Consider the following 26,026-nt stretch of genomic DNA (forward strand, 5'->3'; position numbering starts at 1 on the left):
GGGGTACGGCTTTCAGAGCAATGAAGTCCAGTGTGGTGGAGAAAGTAAGTCTAATGTCCCCACTTTAGCCTCATGTCTTGTCACTCTACAGTACATAAGGAGTATAAATACATTCCAAGGGGTGCACTTCACCTTGATTTAGCCTTCCCGTCTTTTCCCAAATGTGAGCACACTGAAGAACTGTTAGACATCCTACGTGCAAATTGACATCAGATTACTATTCAGTCATAATTTTCCCCCTCCTTTTTCTCCACTTTACCACTTGAACCAGATGATTTAAGAGTGGTTATTTGCTATTACTAAAGCAAGATTATATATTAGGCACTATACGTACATATACATATATATATATACACATATATATATGTACAGAGCATAAAGTCTCTCTCATGGTCTTTCCCTTGTGCCTTCAAATATCTGTCTCTGTCTATTTATCCCCACACAAAGGAGCCTGAAGGACTTCAGAGACCAGTTCCAAGGAATGTGTAGGTCATTCTTAACACTTCTGTTCTCTGTCTTGCTTGGAAATGCTCATGCTGCTGGCTTTATGAAATTAGTTACAGTCTAAATCTGCCATCTCTACACTCAGTGTAATGGTTGTACACATGAAGATTTCTAATGCACAAACAAGATGGTTAAATTAATTTAATGTTTCCGAGTACCTATGTCTTTTTCAAAATGTTACTAAAGTAAGCATCAGAAAATACCTGCAAAAGTATTAATATCATCCCTCACATTTCGCTGATGTTAAGACAAGGAGACAAGAAGGTGGAAGCACCAGCCTCCAGCCACAGGGTACACTCAAGAGTGAGCTACAACAGGCAATCAGCACTGCTGGCTCTGACCTCCAGTCAGGTTTACTGGGCCATGACACTGTGCCTTTTTATCCCCTTCTCTGAAATGCCAAATGACCCTTTGCTCACTGTCTTGCCCTCTCTTCCTATGGGATGAACTTGTTATTTTGCTTCCATGCCAGCTAAACCACACAGGCTGAGCAAGCATATGGGTGTTTTAATCCCCATTCCCTTGCAAGCACTTTGGATCTCCATGAGGTCACCACTCTTTCCCTTAATGAGTCCATTCACTCTCCTTACATGAATTTCTACTTTTGTGGTGGTAACCAAAGAGGGCTTTGCTACACACGTGAAAACAAACACAGGACACATCTCTTGCTTTACTGTATGCTCTGATGATTCTCTCAGACACACGAGGTCAAATTGATACTTAAGTTGTCTTGCTCTGCTCCAAGACTGGGCAGAAATCTAGTTCAAACAAAATCTTTCTGTATTAAAGAAATTGCAGGGGTAAAGCAGATTTAACTGTGGGCCCACTTATAACTTTGGATCACAGCATATGTAACATACAGATACAAAACACAAAGGCAGCAGAGAAGCATCCAAATGGGAGCAGTTCAACAGCAGATGAAGAGTTCAGTTACTATGGTTAAATTACCTAACTTCTCATGTCCTATTTAAAATAGCATCTTTGGCTTTTTTCCCCCTCTGATCCCTACTTCTCTTCCTCCTACCAATTATTTGGTTTTTTCTGCCTGTTTCTAGCCTTGTTTTTCTCTTCCAATACTGTCTTTTACCACTGAAATGCCCATTTTGTTTAGTTCAACATCTGATCTCAGATTCCCACATTTTAACCACAAACTATACCTTCCTCCAGATTGGTGTCTGATTTTCTCCAGATAAATGAGAATGGGCACTTTCCTTTCAAAGTAGTCAGATTTGTCTTTAATCAGGAACACTTTAAATCTTGGAGTGCAATTACTTTTTAAGAACTATCTAATATGGTATAGATATGCCATTCCACATTGAACAGCACCTAAGATGCCATCTATTACTCAGTTTCCCTTGCACTCTTTCCTGTCTCCTTGTACTGGTTTTGGCTGGGATAGAGTTAATTCTCTTCACAATGGCTAGTATGATTCTGTGTTTTGGATTTTTGATGAACACAGTGTTGATAAAACAGGGATGTTTTTATAATTGTTTAGCAGTGCTTATCAGAGCCAAGGCCTTTTTTTCTCTTCACACCAATCCCTCAGTGAGGAGGCTGGGGATGGGCAAGAAGTTGGAAGGGGACACAGATGGGACAGCTGACTGCAACTGACAAAAAGGATATTCCAGACCACAGTGTGTCATGCTCAGCACATAGAGCTGGGGGGGAGAAGCACAAAGGGGGAAACGTTCTGAGTTCATGGCATTTGTCTTCCCAAGTCAATGTTACACATGATGGAGGCCTGCTGTCCTGGAGATGGCTGAACACTTGGGAAGTGGTGAATGAATTCCCTGTTTTGTTTTGCTAGTGTGTCCAGCTTTAGCTTTCCTTATTAAACTGTTTTTATCTTGACGCATGAGTTTTCTTGCTTTTATCCTTCCAATCCTCTCCCCGATCCCACTGGTGAATGAGTGAGCGAGCTACTGCATGGTGCTTAGTAGCTGGATTGGGTTAAAACTCCTCTTTCCTTCAAAAAACATTTCCTATAAGGAAATTTTCTGGGTTCCATTATATAATTTTTCTTTAACCACATGCTGCTTCTTTACCAGCATGTGGTTAAGATTACATTACAAATTACATTATCACAGTGTTAGCAGAAGGCTGTTTCTTAATTAATTTGGAAGTAGTTTCAATTTACAGTGTTATCCAAATAAAAAATATTAAATATCTGTCATGATAACAAAAGTTATGTGATCCAGAGTGACTAAATTTTGTATCAATGAGCAAGTACTAATTTTATGGCTCATTTTCCTGTTTTCTTTTTTAGAATCAAACCAAACCTTGTCATGATACCGTACAAATACAGAGTGGTTGGAAGATTTTATTAGATCAGTTAATCTTTGAACTGTTGTTTTCTGAATCTTAAAGGTAACAGTATAAAACAGACTATTCTACTGAATTTTTCCCCTCTCAAAACAGATAAAATAACTGAGAAATTTCCTGCACTAGTACCATAACTAGGCAACTGGATTAAGTCAGCACTATTTCAACATACATTGTTGTCATCTATTGCCTGGAGAATACCATCAAAAGGAATAAACAATCTCTCGCACGTATAGTTACGTAGAGTAATTATATCGAGATTTTTAAAAGGCATTCAAAGGATGATGTTTTTCTTTGGACTGTTTAAATGGAAAACATTAATGATACAATCATTGGTATTTAATTGAAACTATGTGCAAGGGTGAAAGATGCTTGAAGTACACACAGGAAGGAAGAAGGACTTTGTACGAAAAATTTCAAATGTTTAACATTTCTTATACTTGAAATTCAAGGCTTATGAGCATAAAAAGAAAAAATCTCCCTTACTCTAGATGTATCTTTGATATCTTTAGACAGACAATTTGGAAGCCTGTCTTTTTGCAATTAACAAGCAGACAATATTAGAAAGGTTTTCTGAAGTTTGCATGTTGAACTCAGTATCAGACATGGGCTTGGATTCTCATAGCTATTTTGTGAAACTAGTCTATGGCCACTATCATTATCCTAATGCTTCTCATCTGTTGCACTAATTTTTGTGGTTGGACTCTTGGTTTATTCAGTTAGGGATCAGGAACAGAACTGAAAACTGAAAAACCAAGTAACATATCAATGGTCAAAATATTTTTCAATTCCAGAGATTAAAATCAAATTACAATAACAATGACTAAAATTCTGTTCTGTCTTTTCCAATGCCCGTTAGTCTATAAAAACAGAGTAGAAACAGAAGTTTCTAATCCTGTGGCATGCAGTCTCTCAGAAGTAGCATACTGTGCTCTCTGCAGTCTTCATGAAGTACCTTGCAATGATTTCCTGTGGGTTTTGAGTTACAGGGACTTCTTTGACAAGATTTAGTCAATACGTAAGGAGATACAGAGAAACACAATAAGATGAAAGAAACAATTTTAAAGACCAATTGTGAGTTTGACAAATCTTGGATCCCATTTAGTGGAACTATGCTTCTGATCCCAGGAAAGCTCTGAAATACTAGTACCCAGTCAGGGATTAGAAAAGATAGACTCATTGTGTACTGAGAAGAACATGAGCAACAAAAACAACAACAAAGTCTGGTTTCATTAGAGTAGTAATTAAATGGTCTTCAGCACAGACAGAAACAAGAATACTACAGTCACGTTCTCTACATTAGGGTGTTACATCAGCTACTAACCTGCAAGCATGGAGAGGGCAGAGGTTGCACAAGACCACTCATAGAGGAAAGACAATCAAGGACCTATGGCTTGACTTTAATCAACACAAGCAGAGAGAAGGGGGACACACAAGGCAGATTCTGACATTTTGTGGAGTTAAAGAAGTGATCATCTATCTCTTGTTTGAAGGGAATGCAATGTGCAGCATTTGGCACTCTTCGCTGGTCCAGGCAAATGCATAGGCAGAAAAGTTTATAAGCTTTTTAGTAGAGGAGACATCCTAATGCTACATTCAGCTTTCTGAGGTACAGGTTTGAGCAGTTTTAAGTTAAAACCTGCCAATTATTCTTTTTTCCTGCAAAAAAAGAGAAATAGTATCTTTTTTATTATGTTCTTTATGGGATCCAATTTTAAAGTGGAATGAAAGAAGCAAGCAGGGTTGTAACTGAGAAAGTTGGAAAGGTAGGCTCCTTTTTAAAATGGATCGTGTAATGTAATAGAAATCATGATAACAGGCTTTGAAGAGCTTCTTGTCCTGTAAAGACAATGTGAACTAATGAAATGATTTTTTAGCTTCTCTAGAGTAAGCACCTGAAAGTTACATTTTCTAAATATTAAAATAATGTTTCTTTTAAAAAGTATTTCTCACATTTTTTATTTTTTTATCCAAAAATAGAAGATGAAATAAGGATTTTTAGAAGGAGAAGGTATACTTGTAGAATGTTTTTTTTATTTTTTTCAGACATAATCTGATACTTAGTGCATGATAAACAGTAGTTGCTAACTGCATGGGAAAAGTATTTTCTTGAGTTACGTCTTTAAATAATTTCTGATTGTTGCCACAGACTATATTTGTAAGCTCTAACAGGAGTGGGCAGATAATATAAAGTCTGATTCATCTCAAATAAAAGATTATTTTGCACTTATTATATCCGACTTCTGGAGTCATGCTTTACTGAATTACTACTTTTTTTTAATCTGTGTATATCAAGAGAAATATTTCAACACTGCATCATATTAAACACCAATTTATTGCTTGTGCAACTTCAGAGGGTTAATCTAATTTATTTCAGAGGTTAATTTGGTCCTTAAGCGTTATTGATTCGTTAACAAAAAAAATATAATTAGAGACAAATAAAACAATCACAGACATATATTACTTTTGCTTGTTTAAACAATGAAGGAGAACAGCAAATTAGTATTAGAAAATATCCGATGGCTATAGTGAGACAAGAAGAATTTACAAGCCTATATACATTGGATTTTACAGTGAAAAATAAGGAGCTCATAAATGTTACTCTTTGGCTCTGATTAAACTGCTATTCTTAACAAAAATAGAAAAATTCATAATGTGTTAAATTTTTATTCAAGACAATTCCATCACTTTTTCATCACTGGCACTTTTTAAAAGTCAATAATGGTGGTTTTTTCTGTAAACTGTGTACTGGTTTAAATACCAGATAATTTAGGGAAGCCCTGTATGTCCATGTTCCACAGGCTGATGACAGCACACTCTTTTTAGGAGTGGGAACCCCTCCACTTCTAGTCTTCAGACAGCAAAGTTTCTCTCCCAGCTGCAATTTCGTCTAATATCACTTCTTTCTACATGGGCCATGGCTCTGAATGCTTGTACCTAACTTTTAAGGACTGTTGCACTAATGCAGTCCTATTTTTTCTGTTTTATGTTGTGGTCTAGTCCCTCTGACCCATGAGGTAATAGCCTGGTGACATCTGGTGTTAATGGTGGAACGTCCTGGGGGGACAACGAGGGAGAGAGGGGCAATGAGAGGGAGGGATCAGGGACAATGAGAGGGAGGGATGTGAGACAACAGGACTTGTTCAGTAGGCTGAAGGAAAGATGTATGTCTCAAGGAACAGAAGTGGTTAGGAAATGCAGGGCACTTATAGGTCAGAATATGATGACAGCCCCATCTTCCATTGTTAGTAATGGAGAAGGAGTTTTTCCCTGTTGTAGGCATGTGACATTCCTGAGGCTGGAACTGTTTCACAGCACCTTCAGTTCAGCAATAAACATCTCTGCTACTTGATACCTAGAAGCCTTTTCCCCAAGAACCATAAAAAGCCATCAGGTTATTGTACCCTTGGTCCCATTATTTGCTGGGTTGGAATACTACAGGAGATTATAACTTGCCAGAGGACAAACCTTTTGCCCTTGAAACTACTCTCTTGAGACAGAAGTATAAAAATCACTTCATACCCTCCTTAGACTGCCTTACAGAAATGTTTAGTCTAACACTGGAAATGCATGCTGTGCAACTTTATCAATAGTAGAGAATCAGACTAAGATAAATGGCTGCTATTTTAGTTTGCCTATAGGGAAGTAAGTGCTGTAGGCACCAATGGGTTTTTCACCATTTGACCACGCTATGGCTGATGAATGCAAGGCCCACTGTGTAATGTAAGAGAAACCTGGGAAGATATGGCCAAACCACCAGAGGGGGTGGCTAGTTACATTTTGCAGACGAGATCACACTGCAGAAATGAGAGACCCAACCTAGAGAAATCTAGGGAGACCTGGGAAGAAAAGGGAAAAGCTATTCAAGAAAAAAAAAAAAAAAACCAAAAGTTTTGCATAAGACAAGGAAGTATCACACAATTACTCTTCCTACTGTCTCAGGAAATTTGACTAAATTTCAGCTGATTAAATTTTAAAGTTCTTCTGCCATGCTGAAGAAGGTTAGTCTAGAGATATATGACACAGCTGCGCACAAAGAGTTGTGCAAAATAGACAGCGAAGTTAAAAATGTTGCCAAAATTGCAGTGTCTTACAGGAAATCCCATCAGAGTATCAGGATTCAAGCTATCTCAGAAAATACAGATATTGCAGAAAGGTTCTGGAGAAATCCAACGTATTTGCACACTTTTTATGGAGAACGGAACACAGACCAATATCTAGTAAAAGGACTTTAGGGACTTGGGGAGCTGCTACTAAACAAAAACCTGACTTTATTAGTAAAGACACATAGATGGCATTGACTGCAGCAGTGCTATGAAGGAACTTCTCCCACTTGCATATAAAATCAATTTTCCTGGTACTACAGTTACAAACTGCTCTTTGTATTTCTTATGTTACAATACTCTCTGCATTCTCCCTTGTCATTCCCACCATCATTATGCATATCTTCTGTGATTCCTGTCAGTTGGCCTTCTGACTCTCAGCTTACTCCATTTTCAAAACTGAGAGGTAAATGGATCTTCTTTTGCCTTGTTGTTTTGTTTCTCCTACTGACTCTGCTGCTTAACTGGAAATACTATTTTAAATTGAATGTGTGCAAAAATACATTGCAAAGTTAGAAATGCTCTTCCAAGTAAAAGGGGGCATTCTCAGGGAAATATAATGGACCTCCAGTAAACTACTTGTTTTTTTTTCAACTACTATGTTCTACCATAGAAACAAACCATGTTACAAAAATGTTTTTGCTTATTTTAAAACTGCAGTGAGATCTTTGGATCCATTAGAGACTAAGTATGAATCTGTAAGCATTTAATAACGTAGTCACTCATAAGTAAGCTAACAGAAGATGTGACATAACAGTTTGTACTTTGAATCCATTATGATGGCTTAACATACAGATTTAGTCAGTTTCTTTAAGGAAATGTTACTTACCATGCACAATTATTATGTCTCAAATCTTAGAAGGCTCCAGTGCTTCCTTGTAGTTCAGGAAAGATGAAACTATGTTCTTATATAGCACATTCTCAAATCTGATGACAGAAAAGTTAGTAGAGTGGAAAGTATGGATAGCAACAGAAACAGTGATCTGGATCACTTATGAAGGTGAAGGTGTGTGTTACAGGTTATAAATCTGAGAGGTGAATTTTTCTTTCCCTGCTTCACTGTAAGAAAAAATGGAGTTGGAATAGGAAAGGGGAAGGGAAGGTTATTAGCTTGACAAAAGGTATAGCCAGCTGAGCTGCATTCCTAGCTAATGGCCCACTCGAAGGCTGGAGTGAGTGGGGGAAAGGAGTTTGAGATTTTGGGGGTAGCTGGCCGCTCTTAGGGAGGAGAGGTCAGACGGCCAAGTTCTCTCACCGGGACGGAGACAGGGACTGTGTCCAGGCATTTCTGGAGGAAAAGCCTGGGAGCCAGTCTTTCTGGTTCTTTCGTCCTGGTGAGGCCTGACCACTGGCCTTGCACCACCACCGCCTCGTGACTCCAGCTGGGACCTACTGGGTTTTTCATCAGAGAGGTCTGTGCTTGCTGGGAGAGAAGGGGAGAGTCTTGGAACACAGTCATCTCAGAACAACACTGAGGGTTGGACTGCTTTTTTTCCTTCTGCCTTTCTCCCACTGGGGGGAAGGGTCTCCGTTTTCCTTTCGGCTTCTCCCGTGATCCGAGACCACCCCCCAGACCCCCCCCTTGCATGGGTACAGGACTACTGTCTAGTTTTTGTGTGTTCTGTTACTGTTTTTGCCACCATACATATATCTTTTAATAAAGGGTTGTTATTTCTTCTGGGTTTTTTCCACACTTCCTCGATTAAAGCCCCTTAATTTTGAATTTACAATTGCTGAGAGAGAGAAGTTTGGTCTATCTCATATCTCATCCTCTTTAGCAAACATTCCAGTCCCTTCAGACTGAGACACTGTATTTGTAACATAATTTTATAGAAAATCATATATAAAATTATGCCCTGTAGTTGATTGAGAGTGCAAGGCATAAAATGAGAGTATACAGAAACACAAGTAGTGGTTTAAACATGTATCATTGTACTGATGTTTCACAAAGGATGTTATTGGAAAATGAGCAATGAGTTGTTGCTTGTTTTCTTGATGCTTGTTTTCTGAAATAAGTGCTATAAACACAACTTACAGAGATTTTTAACAAGCTCAAAGAACTTATTGTATCTGACAGGTGAAGACACGACTTGATCGCAGCATGCAAGTAACTCAACAGAGATGATATTTTTGAAGGCCAAGTATTTATTTAATCTAGTAGAGAATGCCCTAACAAGTACAGAGCAAGATAAATATGCAACTAAAAGGTGTAAGATTTTTAATAGTTAATCATTAAGACAATGTTCAATCAAACCAGAGAATTAACCAGAGGAGTTCAGATCCTGATGCTGGCTCTAAAGCATCTCTGCTGGGACTAAAGCAGTTCTGTGTCAAGAACTCCACAGAAGCCTCAGTAAGGAGTATGATATGGGAGAAATAAACTTTCTTCTGCCATTTGACTATATTCAAATCCTTTGAGAGAAAGCTTCAGCTTATGCAGTTTCATGCTGGCTTAAATATCATCATCATCATGGCCAGTCTTTGTGAACGAAGATTTGGGAAAGGTCTCTACCCACATTTGTTACAAGTGCGCTGGTGATACAGGGCTTTGCAAATGCGGGTAAGGCCTTCGAGCCTGTGCAATGGATTTTTTAGGTGAGACACAGTGTGCGCTGAACTGAGCCCACCCTTTAATCCTGAGGTTCATCTGCTGGGGCCGAGCGAGCTTGGACGGTGGCAGCGAGGTTCTCAGGACGTAGGTTTGTTTAGAGTGACCTTCTCTTAGATGGATGGCCTTACAGGGCTGAATGAGCTCCATCTGCCCCTGGTTTAGAGTTGTCCTCTTCTGTGTGTTCCGAGGCTCCCCTCTCAACTCCCATGATGGCACTGTCCGCACAGGCAAAGCTCCCATTCTCTCGCTCCTTTCTGCGCCCGGGGCCGGGCCCAGCACCCAGGGCCAGACTGCATGTAAGGGGGGTACTTTTGAATTAGATGATCAATGGAGCATAGAGGCGTGAGAAAGGAATCATATTAGGATGTGAAACCAGCTAGAGTATGGTACAATGTAACTTCATGGCAAAAGCTAATTGTAAGGTCCATTGTGCTTTTTAGCAAGTCAGCTTGATATCTCCTATTATCAGAGCTGAGTTCTTCCTTGGTTTTGCTACATACTACAAGATAGATACATCTACCCTTGAAACACAGTGGTAGAGGTCATACATAGGGGTGAGAAAGATGATGATGGGAGGAAGATTATGTGGGCAGGGGTCGCTCGCCCCTTGCCCTACAAGTAGGGCATGGGCAGACTGTTGCCATGAGGTAATGATTAGGCGGTGTTTGGCTGCCATTCAGGCATCACCTTATACTGCGTACTGGCCCTACGTAGTGTAATGTGGAACTGATAAAAATGGGGTGTCGGGACTGCTGAGTTGAGCGATCCTCATCCTGCCACCGAGACTGTGTTGCTCCGCTAAGCACGGGTACCGACCAGTTGCTGCAGATCCTGACAGCCCTGGCCTGTCTGTGTGGGTAAGCACAGTTTTTTGATAGGAAGCAACTGAGAGAACAAACTTTTTAAATACCCTTTTAGTGTTCCTTTAATTGCCCTTTTATGTTTATAGTATTTTTCCTTTAATTTCCCTTTTTATTAACCAATATCGGGTTATCCATAATATTGTGTTAAGATCCTTTTTTGCTATCCCTTTTCACTAGTTAATACTGTATTAAATGCTGTTCGTAGTATTTGTTTTAATGCCACTCGATAAGGTAGTAATTTTGTATCCTTTCTTTTAGTTTTCAATTCCTCTTGCTAAGTTCATTATTATTATTATTATTATTCTCACTGTAATAAAAGATATTTCGTGTGTTTGAATAGTTCTGGCACTTGTCTTTATTCCGGACATGTATCCAAACGAACTGTTACACCGTGCCACTGTGCACGCGCCCAGGGGCGGCCCGGGGCCGCATCGCCGCAAAGCACACATTCCGGGGGTGGCCTGGGCCGGCTTAAATATAAGCATATAATGAATAAATCCACTCTAAATACATGCGAAAACATTAATTACTGTGACTAAAACTCAATTATATATGCAAAGCAATAATGTCAAAAGGGAATCATAGATTGTGTTGGGTTGGAAGAGACCTTTAAAGATCATCTAGTTCAACCTCTCTGCAATGAGCAGGGATCTATTCACTATCTCTCTGGAGAGGCAACGAGCTACTCAAGTGAACCTGTCTGTCCAAACATGAGTAGCTGTGGAGATATAAGCACAGAATTGACATGAAACATTCAAATTAGGTGATATTTTGAACTTTTTTCCCCTTTAAACATTTTGGACGAACAAAGCCTACAACTATGAGATATTTCATGAACCGTGTGGATAAGGAATTACCACGGGTATGACAGACTGCTGATGGGGTGATAGGTTATCAGGTGGAAGATGACCCTTAGTGCCACAATGATCCAGGTGGAAGAAGGACTGATACTAACTTGTCATGTGTTCTGTTCTGCCTTTGCACAAGACCAACAGTCTTTGTAATCTCCCAGTTACTCTCAGTATCTCATTTACATATAAAATGGCTGTCCACCACACCACTTATGGAAGTTACAGAATATTTGACTACAGTCTCACCTCCACGACTCCCAAAAGTATAAATTGGCATTTGAAATCCTCTAGGGCAGAGGATGAGAATACAAGCACCTTGCAGACCAGACAATGGGCTTGCTCCTCTCTCCTCCCCAAAGCAGGGACACCTCTTCAGTAAGATTTGTGCCTCCGTGTTCGAGTATAGTCGGGAACACTTGTACACATACTGGGGAACAGTGCTGTACTTATATTGTGCAGGTCTAGTGAATGTATCACTGGCAATATGAAAGAATCTATAATTTGTTGCTCCAATAAACTGTGGTTTATTTGGCGAATCTGTGTTTGTGAAAGTTCCTACTGAACTCAACCAGACTTACAGTCCTGTAACAGTTAATTGCACTATTTGCGAATCTGCTCATGCAAATTCTTATTGAACTCCACCAGAGTTATGGCACTGAACTGATTTTAATCAGAAATGAGGCCTGCCCACACCTCGCCCCTCTGATCTCTGAGGACTAGATGGAAAGCAATGGAACGTATTTTAAACCAAAGTTAATGCAACATATATACATGTAGGAAGGGGTGACTACATTTTTGAAAAAAAATGTGGAAAGATTTTTTTATCACTTCTGAAACAAAATTTTAGAAATTTTAATTGATAAGCATCACTATATAGATATGGATTGCTTTAAAACAGAAAAATAAAAGTTTGTGTGTTTGCTCTGTTATTGGTATGAGAACTTTCAAAGAAAAAGGGTTTCTAAGAAAAGCAAGAAGAAAGTTGGGTTTGGTTCTATAACCCCGATGCTGCATACATAATACATTTAAATAAATATATACCAATAAATAAAGCTTTTATATTAATTCAACTGAAGATCCATTTCAAAGTCTTGTCACAGACACCCTGGCCAATTCCTATATAGATTTAGGTCTTGACATAGAAAAATCCACAAAACCAACTAATGTAATAACAGGCTTATTAAAACACAAAATTTGGGCCAGTTAGCAGCCAATTAATGTTAGCTTGGAGGACACTGAGAAAAATCAACAGAACCTCAAAGTACACCACTAGGTTTAGGAACATGCCTAAATCTACCTTTGATATGCAAATCATTCAGGTGGATGCCTAATTCCAATGAGGTGCATGGAATCTGATCACATGACTGTATACTTTGTTGCACATCATCTTTTTAACAACATCATTACAGGTAGCACTTTATTATTAAAGATCTCTCTTTTTATACTTATCAACAGCCAAAACAGCTGTTCTTTTTCCTCTGTTCAGCCACTTTCTCTCAGCTAACCTATAATCCTTCGATTTATGGATGCCAGGATTTAACATAGATACCACAATCTGAGAATTTTTCAATCCACAGTAAGTATTTTCCTCCTTGCCTCTCCCCCAAAAACCAACACATGAATTAACTGACCAACTTCACATGGTGTGACTATAATCACAAAAGGATGCTACCTTGCTACCAAAAGGAGAAATGGGAGAAATCTGCTCAATACTGTCAATTGCATGTATTCCTTTTAATTGAATTTTTCTATTTGACTCAATTTCCTAGCCACACCCCTACAGACAAATGCCTAGAAGAAAAATAGTGATACCTTAGAATATTTTTTTTAAATCTAAACACATATACAGAGATGTAAATCATCCCTGCCCTTCCCCATGAAATACAACTGCATCAGTGCCAGATACTTGCTGCCTGCTTAGAGACAACATGAGTCACAACCCATGTTCCGTTTAACAGCCATACTCATATGCACAACTTCTACCTGCTAAGAGCTGAGAAGAGATGCATAACTCAGCCTTCATTTTATTTTTTCTATTAGACTGTGAGATAAATCTTGTGTGTAAGTCTTTCAAATGTTGAGACAATGGAAGACTTTTTCTAGGGCTTGGCATAGTAACAAACCAAGCTTACAAAGTGTTTTTGGCCACCCTTGTAGACTCATTCATGAGAACAGATGTTGAATTAGTCCTCAGATTGTGTCATTAGTTATAGTTTACTGTCTTGTTTTTAAGACAATGTCTGCCTGGGAAGTGGGACCTCCAATTGAATAGAAAGCCCTCCCCCCGAATTATGTAAATTTGATATGAGACTTTTGAGCAAAAGTGTAGAAATGAATAACAGTTCACTAAAAACAGAGAACAAAACACAACAAAACTACAACCAAACAATAACAAAGAAAAATGGCAGGTTCCCCCCACGGCATGGCAGGCGGCAGGAAAACCAGTGTGGGGCAGCAGGCAGAGAAAACATGCAGCAACTCTGGATGCCATGGTTCAGGCAGGTGCTGCAGTCTTGACTGGTAGAAACTGCTGCTCTGGAGCCGGCAGTGGGCAAGGTCCGTGAGAGTGGCAGGGCTCACCGACTCCGGACGCTGCAGCACTGGTGAGCAGGTGCCGCGGTCTTGATCAGCAGCAAACAGCTGCTGCTTCTGAATCGGCAGTGGGCAAGGGACGGTACAGGCTCTGTGCAGCAAAGGATGGCAGGCAGTGGGGTAGGGGGCTCTGGGGAGCGACAACACATCTCTGGTGGGTGCGGCTCCAGAGTGGTGTGGGATGTGCAAAGCAGGAGCACAAAACAGGTCCTCCCACAGCTGCTGGCGGCTTCCCAACAGCAGTCCAGGTCAGAAAGAGTGAAGGTGGATCTGCCCACTTTTTATTCTTCCCACTTCTCGTGGGACCTTTGCCCCAGGGATCTCGTCTCCCCCGTGTCTGCTCCTCTCCCTCTCCGTGGCTGGTTCCCTGCTGGTGGCACATGATGCTATCAGTGAGCACCCCCAAAAAACCCATGGCACCATGGGGAAATTCAACAAGAGAACCTAAACTACAACATTCACATGATGTATAACATAGTCTCCAGCTATCAGCATGTTTGAAGACCCAAACAAGGTCAAAGCTACTTCACATAGTGAGGTCAGTACTTGAAACTTCTGAATACTGGAAAAGCAGCAGCAGCCAGACATACTGAAAGCAGACCACATCTCATGCCCAATGGGAGGGGGTTTAAAAGATCTTTCGGAACTTTGTTCTCTCTCACTGGTCAGGGTTCAATTACGGTGTGTTTGGGCAAACATTTTCAAAGGACAGGCATAAAGTAGAAGAATGCTTTCACTTTCACAATACTTTCATCCTTCTACTGTTCATCACCAATCTGAAGTGGGAGCAGATGGAAACTGCAGAAACTGTCTTAAAAAGGAAAACCACATGAGAGTAGAAAACACACCTAATAATTAAAACTAAGAGGACAGATACCACACACTGAATGTCAAGATCCTCAAGAAAGCTGAACCAATCTAACTTCTCAGTATTGTTAGAAGAAAAGTTCTGATCCCTCTTTCTTTAAGTGATGATTTGAATTTTTTTGTTGGTGTTCTTTTGTTGTTTGGGGTTCTTTTTCCTCTGTAGTTCAAGTAGTCTTAAGAGATAATGCAAAGGATGGGGATAGGATGCTAGGGTCAAAGATACTGTAAGTCCTAGGATGTGACACACAGAGCCTCAAGCTTGCCTGATGCCGTGGGAAACCATCATCAGAAAAGGGTCTTGAGACCCAAATTCTGTCGTCTACAAGAATTTAGGGTTTTTTTCCAGAATTGTGTTTTCTGTACGCAGACCAATTCCTTACCAAGATGTAAGGGTTGTAACACTTTCTAAGTAGGCTATATTAATTTCTCTGTCCATGTTTCAATTCATGTAGATGATGTCTTAGTTAATCCTCTTCACAGAGCTCAAGCAGCAGACGTAATGCATAGCAGAGATTTCATTACATCAGAAGTAGCTACAAGTAATGCCAAGGATTACCTGTGTTTAATGAAGTGGTGCAGAACACACTTTATTAAGTGTCTGTCCTCATTGTGTTTGCTTCTTCTGTTGTTGGGGGGGGGCCTGTTGGTTGCTGTTGTTGTGGGGTTGGGGTATTTTTTAAAACATAGAAAAAAGGGAACATGAATTAAGGTCAAAAAAGGGTCAGCAAGAACTAAAGTGCTCTGCATACTTGTAATTTTAGTAACAACATTTGCTAATGTGATATACAGGAAGACAGGTTAGAACACAGATGCAGGAATCAGGAAAGTTGGAATTTTGATGATCCAATTCTATGGGGTCTATATGGCACCTGTCTTCAGTAAGGAGGCACATAATGGTTTCTAACAACTGGTACAAGACCTAACATCCTAGAGGTAAATAGTGGTTCTCCAGTTCCTCCTCTGACATGGATCAAGCTCTCCTCATAGAACCAACTCCTCATGGAATATCTCAAGTTGAAAGGGACCCACCCATAAGAACCATTATGTTCAACTCCCTCCCCCTCACGGTAGTACCTAAAAATAAATTATATGACTTAAAAGTGTCCCCCAGATTCCTTGATCCTCTGTACTCAACAGCTAGGAAATTGCCTTACAGAAGCATAACACCAGTTTTTGCTTCCTGAATGAGATGTAATATAGTAACTGTTCGTGTCAGAAATTCATTGAAGTCCCATAGGTTATGAGTGGCTTCTAGTCAGGGCAAACTGAACATGTCACACTAGTTCATTCTTTATGAATAGGACCACAAGATAGGCAAGCCTCAAAATCAATTCTGTACTGTGGCTGTGCACTTTTGGTTATTTTTGGGTTCCTAATGTTTGCACAGTGTTCTTTACATGAAAAATGCTACAAAATATTAGTTAAGTAGATAAAATACCTTTCCTAATGTATATTTCCTAGTTAAAATACCTTACCTAACAGACATATTTCCTGAAATATCTGCAATTTTAGTATGCAAGTAATAGCAAAACAAGACATAAAGTGTTTGAAACAAACCAGTATTTCTCACTATTAATTAAATTACCTCTCTTTTTTTTTCAGTAACTTAATAGAGTACTCAGTATTGTGAGACAAAAGGAATTGTTTTACTGTTTGACATTACTTGATTTTGATTTAAAAAAAATATGAAAATAGCTAACTAAGCAGATGGTCTTGGATACTGCTCTTAGAAAGTGATGATGGGTAAATTCTTTTTCCTTTGTAAAGTGAAAAAAATTACTTCCAGGTAATGTATATACATTAATGGTTTTCCTGAAGTGCAATAAAAACTGAAATATATCAAAATGTGCCCCAGTATGACATATAAAAACTAAAGGCAGATATTTATCAAATGTCATATTTAGAAATTCAGTAAATATTTTGTGGCACTATCATTTCCTTATTAATTGCAGAAACTACTCAGAAGAAGGCAGTTCAGAAAAACACAACATTATACACAAATGGTATTTCACAAAGAACATTATACAGACAAGCACCCAGAGTTTCTTAACATGACTCAGTTGCTGTCCAGCAAAAAAAAAACAAACCACTTTTAAATAAAGTCTTGAAAGATAGAAGTGAATAATATGACTTTGAAAATACGATCACTGTAGTAAGTAGGCAGAGGAATGTGTGCTATTGCTATATGATTTATTAACAAACCTTTGACATGCAGGAAAATCTCTCACAAAGCAAGTATGGAAATTATTTCAGTATTGCTTCTTCTTACTTCAGTGAAAAAGCTGGCACAACTCCCAAATGGTGCTGGTTTCCATTCTGTGTTTTCTGGGCACTTCCGAGGTTGCTGATCTAGAAGCCAGAACTGAATGTCCCAGAGAATAGATCAAGAAGCCAACCTGGTCAGTCTGTCTCCCAACTATTTGCTAATCTTGTTAAACTATTTGCACTAATAATCTCTTTTCACTTGATATGGATAAATCCAGTTCCACAGGTTTTTGGTAACCTAAAGTAGGCTGTCATCTTCCAACAGGAAATGAATTTAGGTCAAATTGTATATTACCTGACCTTATGCTACTGTTCTACCTTGTCCACAGAGAACAAGACGTTTCCACATTCAGATTTGCAAGGTAATGTTTAGACGGGTAGTTTGGTTCTTTCTAGCAGCACTTCTGCTGAAGTTAAGTCACAGATCATCTTCTTAACTTCATAAAACACCAGAAGCTTAATCTTCTCATGCAATAAAAACCACAAGTATGGAAGTGCATGCAACAACCAAACCAAGTTATAAAATATGCAAAACACTTTCAAAAATGCCATGCCACCTCAAGAAAGAACAATGATTTTGTTTCCACTGCACAGATGGAAGGAAAGAGAGAACAATTCTCTGGAGAGCAATAAAAAGAGAGTGAGGTTTTTCCTTAGCTGCCAAATAAATTTTTAGGAGGTTGTAAAGGAGGGTGACATGTATTCATTTGCTGTGGTGTTAGCATATGGCAGGAGAAATTCTACCCTTAATTCTGTCTCCCCTGTACCCAGGTTGGCACTCAGATCCACTGTGACCTCTCCTTCTCCCTTCACCACTTTCTACTTCATCTTATCAAGCTCCTGTAATTCCTTCCTTTGTTCCTCTGACTCTTTCAAAGTCCCACTTGCCTTAGCTAACCTCATTAGTGGCCAGGCCAGGGATGTAAAATCTTTTTCCCTGCTCTGCTGCTTGCATTTCGAGAACCACAAGACAAGGCAACTCCCCACAGATCTCATCAGTGAGACACAATGCATAAGGGAGACAACTCACCTGTCTAACTCTTCACCTCCATCTTCTTTCACAGTTATAGGATCTCAGGAAACTCAGATTACCCAATGCTGATAAACCCTTATTCTGGCTGCCATCCAGGGTCAACTATACTGTGTCAGAGTAGGAGTGTCTCTCCTTCCCTGTGAATACCAGTATAGCTCAGTTGAGAACTCACAAATATAACTGAAGAGCACTATGTAGCGTACTGGATGGATTTTCTGAAGTAAGCTGGGTTCACCAGACCTGTCATTGAAACGCAAAGCAATGCTTGCTACACAGTCCTCACTGAAAGTGAAAAGTAAGCTATTTTTCCTGGGTTTTCGTTTCAGTATCAGAGCTCAAGGTAGCCAGCCCTAGATGCAATTAATTCAGTACACATTCACTTGTGTGAATTGCTCTCAATTACGGCATAAATTACATTTCATCTGTCTATACCAGAAATCTTACAGTGGAAATAAACTGATAAATATGATGGCTGATAAATACTGGCTGATGAGTTAGGCTTCTCAGCAAATCTTCTATCTTCAACAGCTTTCTAAAAACCTTAGTAACATCACTCTACATCTAGAATTGTGCAACAATATTATATAGCTGTCTAATTCAAGCAATTCACTAAGTAATTGGTAAATGTTCATTTCCACCGTGGCTCAGACACCTGTTTTATTGTGCACTGCTGGCACCACTATTATGCTCTTCCACCTTGAATCCCCTAAAACACTTTGCATTTGTGGATCTGTTTATTCTTTTAGTCCAGTTTTGGAAATCAGGAATGCTTTTTGAAAAGCTCCCAGAGCTAAGTCATAACATAATGTTATAGGCTATAAATCCCAGGAGTGGAATTTTTCTTCCCCTGCTCCGCTGTGGGAAGGATGGAGACAGGGGTCTGCATGGGTGCATTTGGAGAAAAGGTCTAGAGGCCTGTCTTTCCAGCTTCTCGCCCTGGTGAAGCAGGATCACTGGTCTTGGCTGGCTTTCCACACTGCCTCATGACTCCAGCCAGAGCCTACCATGTTTTCATCGGAGAGCTCTGTGCCCAGTGAGGGAGAGAGAAGAGGAGCCTTGAGACACCGTCATCTGGGAATGACAGTGAGTTCCGCTGGGGGTGGACTCTTTTCCTTTCCCCCTTCTCCCACTGGGGGAAGGGTCCCCATTCTCTTTTCGGTTCCTCCCACGACCCCAGACCCCCCCAGACCCCTCCCCTCATGGTGACCGCAGAGCCCGACAGCGCCCCCTGCAGGCCAACACCGAGCACTGCAGGCTCTGCTCCTCCAGTGACCCAACAGCGCCCCCTGCCGGCCGGGATTGGAACTGCGCTAAGGACAGAGAAGTGTTCATTCAGACTTTTTGTTGGTTTCAAGGGGACTTCTGGGTACGGGACTATTGTTTAGCTGTTTTTATGTTCTGTTACTGTTCTTGCCAATATACATTTATCTTTTAATAAAGGGTTGTTATTTCTTCTTATTTTTCCACACTTCCGCGATTAAAGCCCCCTTAATTTTTGAATTTACAATTGCTGAGAGAGAGGAGTTTGGTCTGTCTCATAACTCATCCTCTTTAACAAACATTCCAGTCTCTTCAAACTGAGACACATAACCAGTTGGAGAAACAGCACAGCCAGGCATTGCACATTTTTCTTAGGTTTACAGATTTCTATTAGGGTATCTTTTCAGAAGATTTTTAAGAAAATTTAATGTTTTCATTATGATTACCTAATATATTTTTCTTATTTTTAAGACGACTACACAAAATTTGCTGTCTTCTAGTCCTTTATATTGCCTGCCTCTCACAGAAAAGTAGCAGACTATGAAGACCTAGAAGGCAGTTTACAAAAGCCCTTGTTTTGGGTTCCAAACAGAAGACTCTGTAGTCATCTGCTTCTAGCTTTACTCTTTTGCCTACTCTCCCAAAGCACTGATTTGTAAGTGGAATAAATGTGAAAAGAAAATAACAAAGGTTGAGAAAAGGAAAAAGATTTTGAGAAAGGAAAATAATTTTCAAAAGAAGAGATACTGTCTTTGTAGGAATCAACAGCAAAAACAGGCTTTAAAATTATTTAAGAGAGAACAGCTGATCTCACTGTGGACCTGTCCTGGTTCCAGTCAGGACAGGCTTAATTTCTGCAGAAGCCAGGAGGGCACACCTAGGAGCAGCTGGGTATTGCTTTTTTTTTGGGGGGGGGGGGAGGGGGAAGATGGGAGTAGTTTCCATGTGAATTGGTTTTTTTCTCGTACCCTCTGTCATTAGTATTTTTTATGTTACTGTACATTTTCTTATTTCATTGCTGTTTCCAGAAAACTGTTCTTATCTCAACCCGAGATCTTTGCCTTTTGTGCCTGCACTACTTCTCTCCAGCCCCATGAAGGGGGAGGGGGAAGCAGGAGGAGCGAGTGGCATATGATTTGGAGTGGGAACACTAAATTGGGGAATACCATTCCTAAACCACGACATACACGTAAAATAAAATGGAAGTTTTACTTCAACGAGGCCTTGAATTATACTTTTTCTTGGTGTGGGATATATTTAGCAATGATGCTTAGAAGACAGCCTTTTCTTTGGCTTAGATATGTAATAGGTGGTGTTTATCTATTCCAAGCAGCTTAGGAATGTGACAATCTCATCTATTTTCTATCTGAGAAGCTGACAGACAAGTTCCTGTGTTCCACTTCTTGCTCTGGTTTACAACCTTAGTGACAGCTATTTCCCTACATTCTCAGGTAAGTTTCATTGCTACAAAAATATTCAGGATGACCCTCAAGTATGCATAGTAGAGGCCCTGGTTAGCTTCTTCTCTGAGTATAACATATTTTTTAAAGTTATTTACTTTTTTGTTGCACAGTGATTTTGTGCTGTACTTTCTCAGAGGAGTACCATCTTGTCCCATTTATTTACTGCAGCAGAAGTTTCAGCTTTCCGCTTTTTATCTCTCACAGCGCTGCATCTTTCCCAGCTACAGGAAATAACATTTCCTCTTACTCTGATGAAGTAGCATCCAATGATAAGAAAAAAACCTGGCTTATACTCTTTAACCATCTTATTTATTCTTAGGTGCTTTAACAGAACAGTGCCTCTCCCTCCAGACTCACATCTCAAAATATCATACTCTCCTCCAGCCTATTCTCAGTCCCACAGAAATATCCTTTTACTTGTTTGGTTCCTGCCCATCACTAACTAGGCCATACAGAGTGGGAAGAACCTGGAAACTTCTCCAAATTACAGAATTATTTCAAAACTAGCAATTATTATCAACAGTAGAAGGGATGGTAACAGTACTGTAGAGGATTATCCTTCATCAGTGTTGAAAAAGATTTGTACCTGTTTGAACTGACTGCAAAGACATAATCAGCAACTTTGTAATCTGAAGATAATTTGTTAAAAAATAAACAATAGCTAAATTAATGTATTGCTGTTACATTCTATGTTCAAAAACTATGCCATGGAGCCCATCATCACAGCAGAGCTAGACTGCAGCCGCAGAAAGGTGTGCTTATGTGCCTGTGCGATTCCAGTTTCAGCTGATCACTACAAAGCTCTTCTGAAGTAGGGAACAAAAAGAAATAATCAGCAAGGACAGTACTCCGAGTGAAGTCTGTTAAAGTTAGTTATATTAACCACAACTTTGCATATACTTCTAATTTTTTTATATATTTACTTCCTCTAGTTTTTAAAACCTATAGTTTTTGTATGCAGGCAAGATGAGAAATCTCATTTAACCAACTGGCAAGTGCAGTGAAATTGATTAGCCACAAAGTCATCTTAGTCGTTCGGAAGACGTTGTTATTTCAAGTTAAGTAAAACAGTTTCAGATACAGAACAGCTGACTTTGACCTCTTAAGTTATGCACACTGATTGTATATAGTTCATCCAGTTATTGACTACCAGGCTATTTTGTCAACATCAATGAAAGAGAAGAAATTCATTAGATTTAACATGATGATACAAAGGTAGCTGAGCTCTGGGGATGGCATACAGGACTTAGCTCTCTTCTGACTCAAAATTCAGAAAGGGATTTTAACTAGGGACTTTCTTTACTTCTTTGCTATCAGTTCACTCTGAGCAAGCTGGTTTTGAATAATAGTTGGATAGGTGAAGTTTCATATGTTATTAAATCTATAAAAATATTCTACTCTACTCTTAAGCAGAGATGCCACCAGATTCAGAGGTTATGCTAAAGAAATAGGTTTTTTTCCCAACTTTCCTTGCTTTGAGGGAGGGAATTCAAAAGTAAATCACTTTATCCTTGTTATTAGAAAGCATTAGAAGCTGTAATTTTTCCTTATATAATGCCCTGGTCATGAAAAGTAAAAGTATACTTTGGGGTCTGAAGGTACTGTCTGCTTCAGCTTCCAAAAAACCAGAAAGTGCTAAAGAACTATTCTTAATCACTTTGTTCTTTCTAGGAATGCCTTCAGTGTAAATGGAGAAAAATAGAGTGATTAAAAATACCTTCTAATTTGTTCACATTACAGCTCTTGAGGGATTCTTTTAAACTTTGTGATGGCCCAAAAGACAAAGAAGACCTGAATCCCTCTTGTAACTTCTTGTCATGGATATCACACAAACAAAAATGTATTATTTCTAGCCCAGACAATTAAAATAACAAAGGATGGTACTTGTGAAGAAAAAGCCTGGGGAGGAAAAAATCAGATATGGCTTGAAAAAGTCTTTGAATAAAAGGACTTGTGTCAACAAATCTGAACTACATTAACGGCCTTGTTAGAGATTGTCCCAGTTCAAGGGCCAAAGGTCTAAATCTTAACCCACAATGAAGTTACTTATTAATTCAGATGCAAATCTGTATACGATAGTGCTCTTATTACTTTCTCAACAACACGTCTGCAGACAGCAACTAAAAACCTCTTTATGACATAGCAATGACTGAAACCACTAAATAACCTTGAACCCCTTCTTTCCCTTCAACTTACAAAGGTAAGAAAGATTAACAAAAGTAGTTATAGTAAGAATCACAAACACAGTCACATGAGGGTATCTGGTAATGACCCAAGTCAGTCCTGAAATCAACCCATTCACATATTTTTAGCTATTCTCTCTGATGAAACAGCATGGTTGCTAACACCTTACTGATCTCTTTCAACAAAATGTCATCAAACCACTACCACTGAAGATATTGCAAATAAATGGGGTTATTCAGTGGATGTAAATGCAATGCATTGGGAACTGCCCCTTCACAGAAGTTCTGAAAGTGAGGACTTTCTTCCACAGGGATAGAAATGAGAAATTATGAACGCTGTAAAAGACAAACAGTAAAGTCCACTTACTGCCTTAAAGTGTTTTCTGTGTTAGACTGGCAATTGTGGAGGAGCTGCTAACTATGTGGCTATACAATACAACTGATTTATTAATAAGAAACTGCTACCCTTCTGATCAAAATTAGAGGCAACTGCTAAAGCATCTATTACCAGTTAAAAAACATCCCACTAATCTAGTTTCATCAAAAAGCTATGCTGGCACTAAAAACTTTGTATATAAATCTAGGAGCACAAAGGAAAAATTACATAAGCTACCATACATGATATACAGTGGGCTTTTCCTTGACTACTATGATTCTCTTAAAGTTTGGCCATCCTCTTTCTAGTCTAACACAGAGCTGAAAGTCTGTAGCAGTAACAGCAGACTAACTAAAGATAAGTCGTTGTTTTCTATTTTCAATTTAAAACATTGAAATAAATTTTTTTTTCATTTTTTAAAAATTGGAATCTGTCTGTCACCTTATGCACATATTTATAGGACAGGTAGATTGAATAAATGTACATATTAAAGAAGACAGACAAGTATACACATTTCAATAAAGTGGGAAAAAGACTTGCCATGATCCCTTGACCCAAAATAATATTGCTTTCACAAACAGCTGAAAAGAACTACATTTTGGATAAAAGTTGTTTTCAAACTGTACAATGAATCTCTTAAAAACCCCCATAGTTATAACAACCTCATCCTGGAACTAAACAAGATGGAGAGGAAACAGATACGAAACAGCACCAACAGTCCATTTATTTCAACAATGCAATTGTTCATTATTAAAAAGAATATAATTGCAACACTGAATGGTCAGTGTCTGTGTCTCTTTTTTCCTGTTTCAGGACACAATACATTTCTGTTGGAGACAGTGAATTATGCATTGAATACAAGTGGGTTCTCACAAGCTGTGGCTAAGTTCCTTCCATTCTCATTGTTGAAAGCTTATCCTCTAATACGTAATTCCCAAGACAACTAGCAATAGGAAAAATTAATGAACGAATGCATTAATAAATGTTTTCTATTGCAGGGTTCACTGGGAATTCTTTGTAATATTTGTAAGGAGTTCGTAAGCATTCATTAGTCACATAAAAATCCCCAAATTTGCTTTTTCCAAACATACTCTTCTGTCCCCTTCTGAAATATCAAACCAGACAACTAAACATTAGAATGAAACAGAGCCAATGGCCCTGTATGTACTTACCATGTACCACATGCTTGGCCATTTGGGATCATTGAAATAAGTGGATTGGGTACCACCAGCTTTATAATCCCTCTTTATCCGTCTTTTAACCACCTGCTGTTGTATCCACTCCACCTGCCAACCAGGAAAACATATGGAAAGTGTTAGGGTTCCATGGAGATTATCAAGAAATGTGTGAAATCTTGGGATGTTTCCCATTATCATACTCCAAGACATATTTCTTTTTAAAGAGTTCGTTTTGGCAGTGGAAATGTGCAGCTCACCTTGGCATACTGTTCACTAAGAAATATATCCAATTTAGTGAGTGTTAAAAATCTACCTGAACAACTGCTTATATACCCAGCTAGAAGAACTTCATTGGCTATCATCTTTTAAATACTATGATTTTACTATTTTTTATTATCAGACTAGTACTTCTTTATAAAGATGAATTCCTACACATAATATGACATATATTACAATGAGGAATTAATTGAATTTCTAAGAGAGTGAGTTTGGTTTTATTTTTAGATTTATTTTTCTGATCTGGAAAACAAAAACATTAAGAAATATACTCAAACATTCACTTGATCAATATCTAAATCACCATTCATGTGGAACGAAAAAAAATCAAAAGTGAATTTTATTTTTAGTAAAGCGACTCTTTGTCATGATTCTCTCAGAGAGGCACTTTGGCACTTTATTTTATACTAGCTCTCCCCTGGGAGAAGCAGCTCGGTACTGAGCAACAGCTCAAATTAAAACAACCACAAAAAAAGAGTTTGAAACAGGAAAAGAAATAAAAGGGTTAAAAATCTAATTCTGAAAGTTATATGCTTGTTTGTCTGACACCTCTTCAAAGATTCATGACACATCCAAAAAGGGTGACACCAAAAGTGACATCAACCTTAAAGCAGAGAGAACTCTGTAGTTATTTCTGCATTAGCTATTCTAAAGGCAAGCTAGTTTCTATAAATGTAAATAATATAAACCAAGTACAGAGAAATCCCAGTTATATTTACACACATCTAGCAGCTCATATTTCTGCCTAATTGCCTCAAGGGAAATAACTTGAAAAATTCAGTTCACCTCTCTTCAAGCAAGACAGTCATCTCCTCCTACCAGCCAACTCTGCACCTTTCATTTGTGCTGTTTATGAATATCTGTGTATGTAAAAAAACATACAAATATATAAAAGAAGTTTATATTTCTTTGTCACTGGTAAGAGATGGTATTAATATTTTCACCCATAGCAGGCTAATCTTTGTACTGTGCATTCACCACAGAGGTTCAAATCTTTAGATCTATCATATCACTCTGGCCTCTGCTTCTTGGTCCGATAAAAATACAGGAAGACATCCTCAAATTCATTCAGAGAGGATTCCTAGGACAGTCCTAATACAGTCTAGCAAGGCTTCCTGGTTTTCTTCGTAAAGAAAAAATTAAATTTTCTCCTTCCCAAGAATTGACTTCGGGGTCAAGAGAATTCTTATAGAGGAGATACTACGCAGTCTACAAACACAGACTATCAGGTAGTGACCACAATAAAATCCAATTCTTTGTTAAATCTTCTAGGAACAAT

General features: G+C 38.8%; 1 protein-coding gene across 6 annotated transcripts in view; it reads right to left on the reverse strand.

Moving 5' to 3' along the window:
- Positions 1-26,026, reverse strand: part of PCSK5 (proprotein convertase subtilisin/kexin type 5) — a 249,914-nt gene that overhangs the window by 178,790 nt on the left and 45,098 nt on the right. For all 6 annotated transcript variants that reach the window (XM_018085966.2, XM_018085965.2, XM_018085967.2 and 3 more), the window contains exon 3: positions 24,466-24,579. In XM_018085966.2, coding sequence (XP_017941455.2) covers positions 24,466-24,477 — 12 coding nt within the window. In that variant the 5' untranslated portion in view covers positions 24,478-24,579. The remainder of the gene's footprint in view (positions 1-24,465; positions 24,580-26,026) is intronic.

This window comes from Manacus vitellinus, unplaced genomic scaffold (genome assembly GCF_001715985.3).
Source record: "Manacus vitellinus isolate BGI_N305 unplaced genomic scaffold, ASM171598v3 scaffold_9_pilon, whole genome shotgun sequence".
Classification (NCBI taxonomy): Eukaryota; Metazoa; Chordata; class Aves; order Passeriformes; family Pipridae; genus Manacus; species Manacus vitellinus.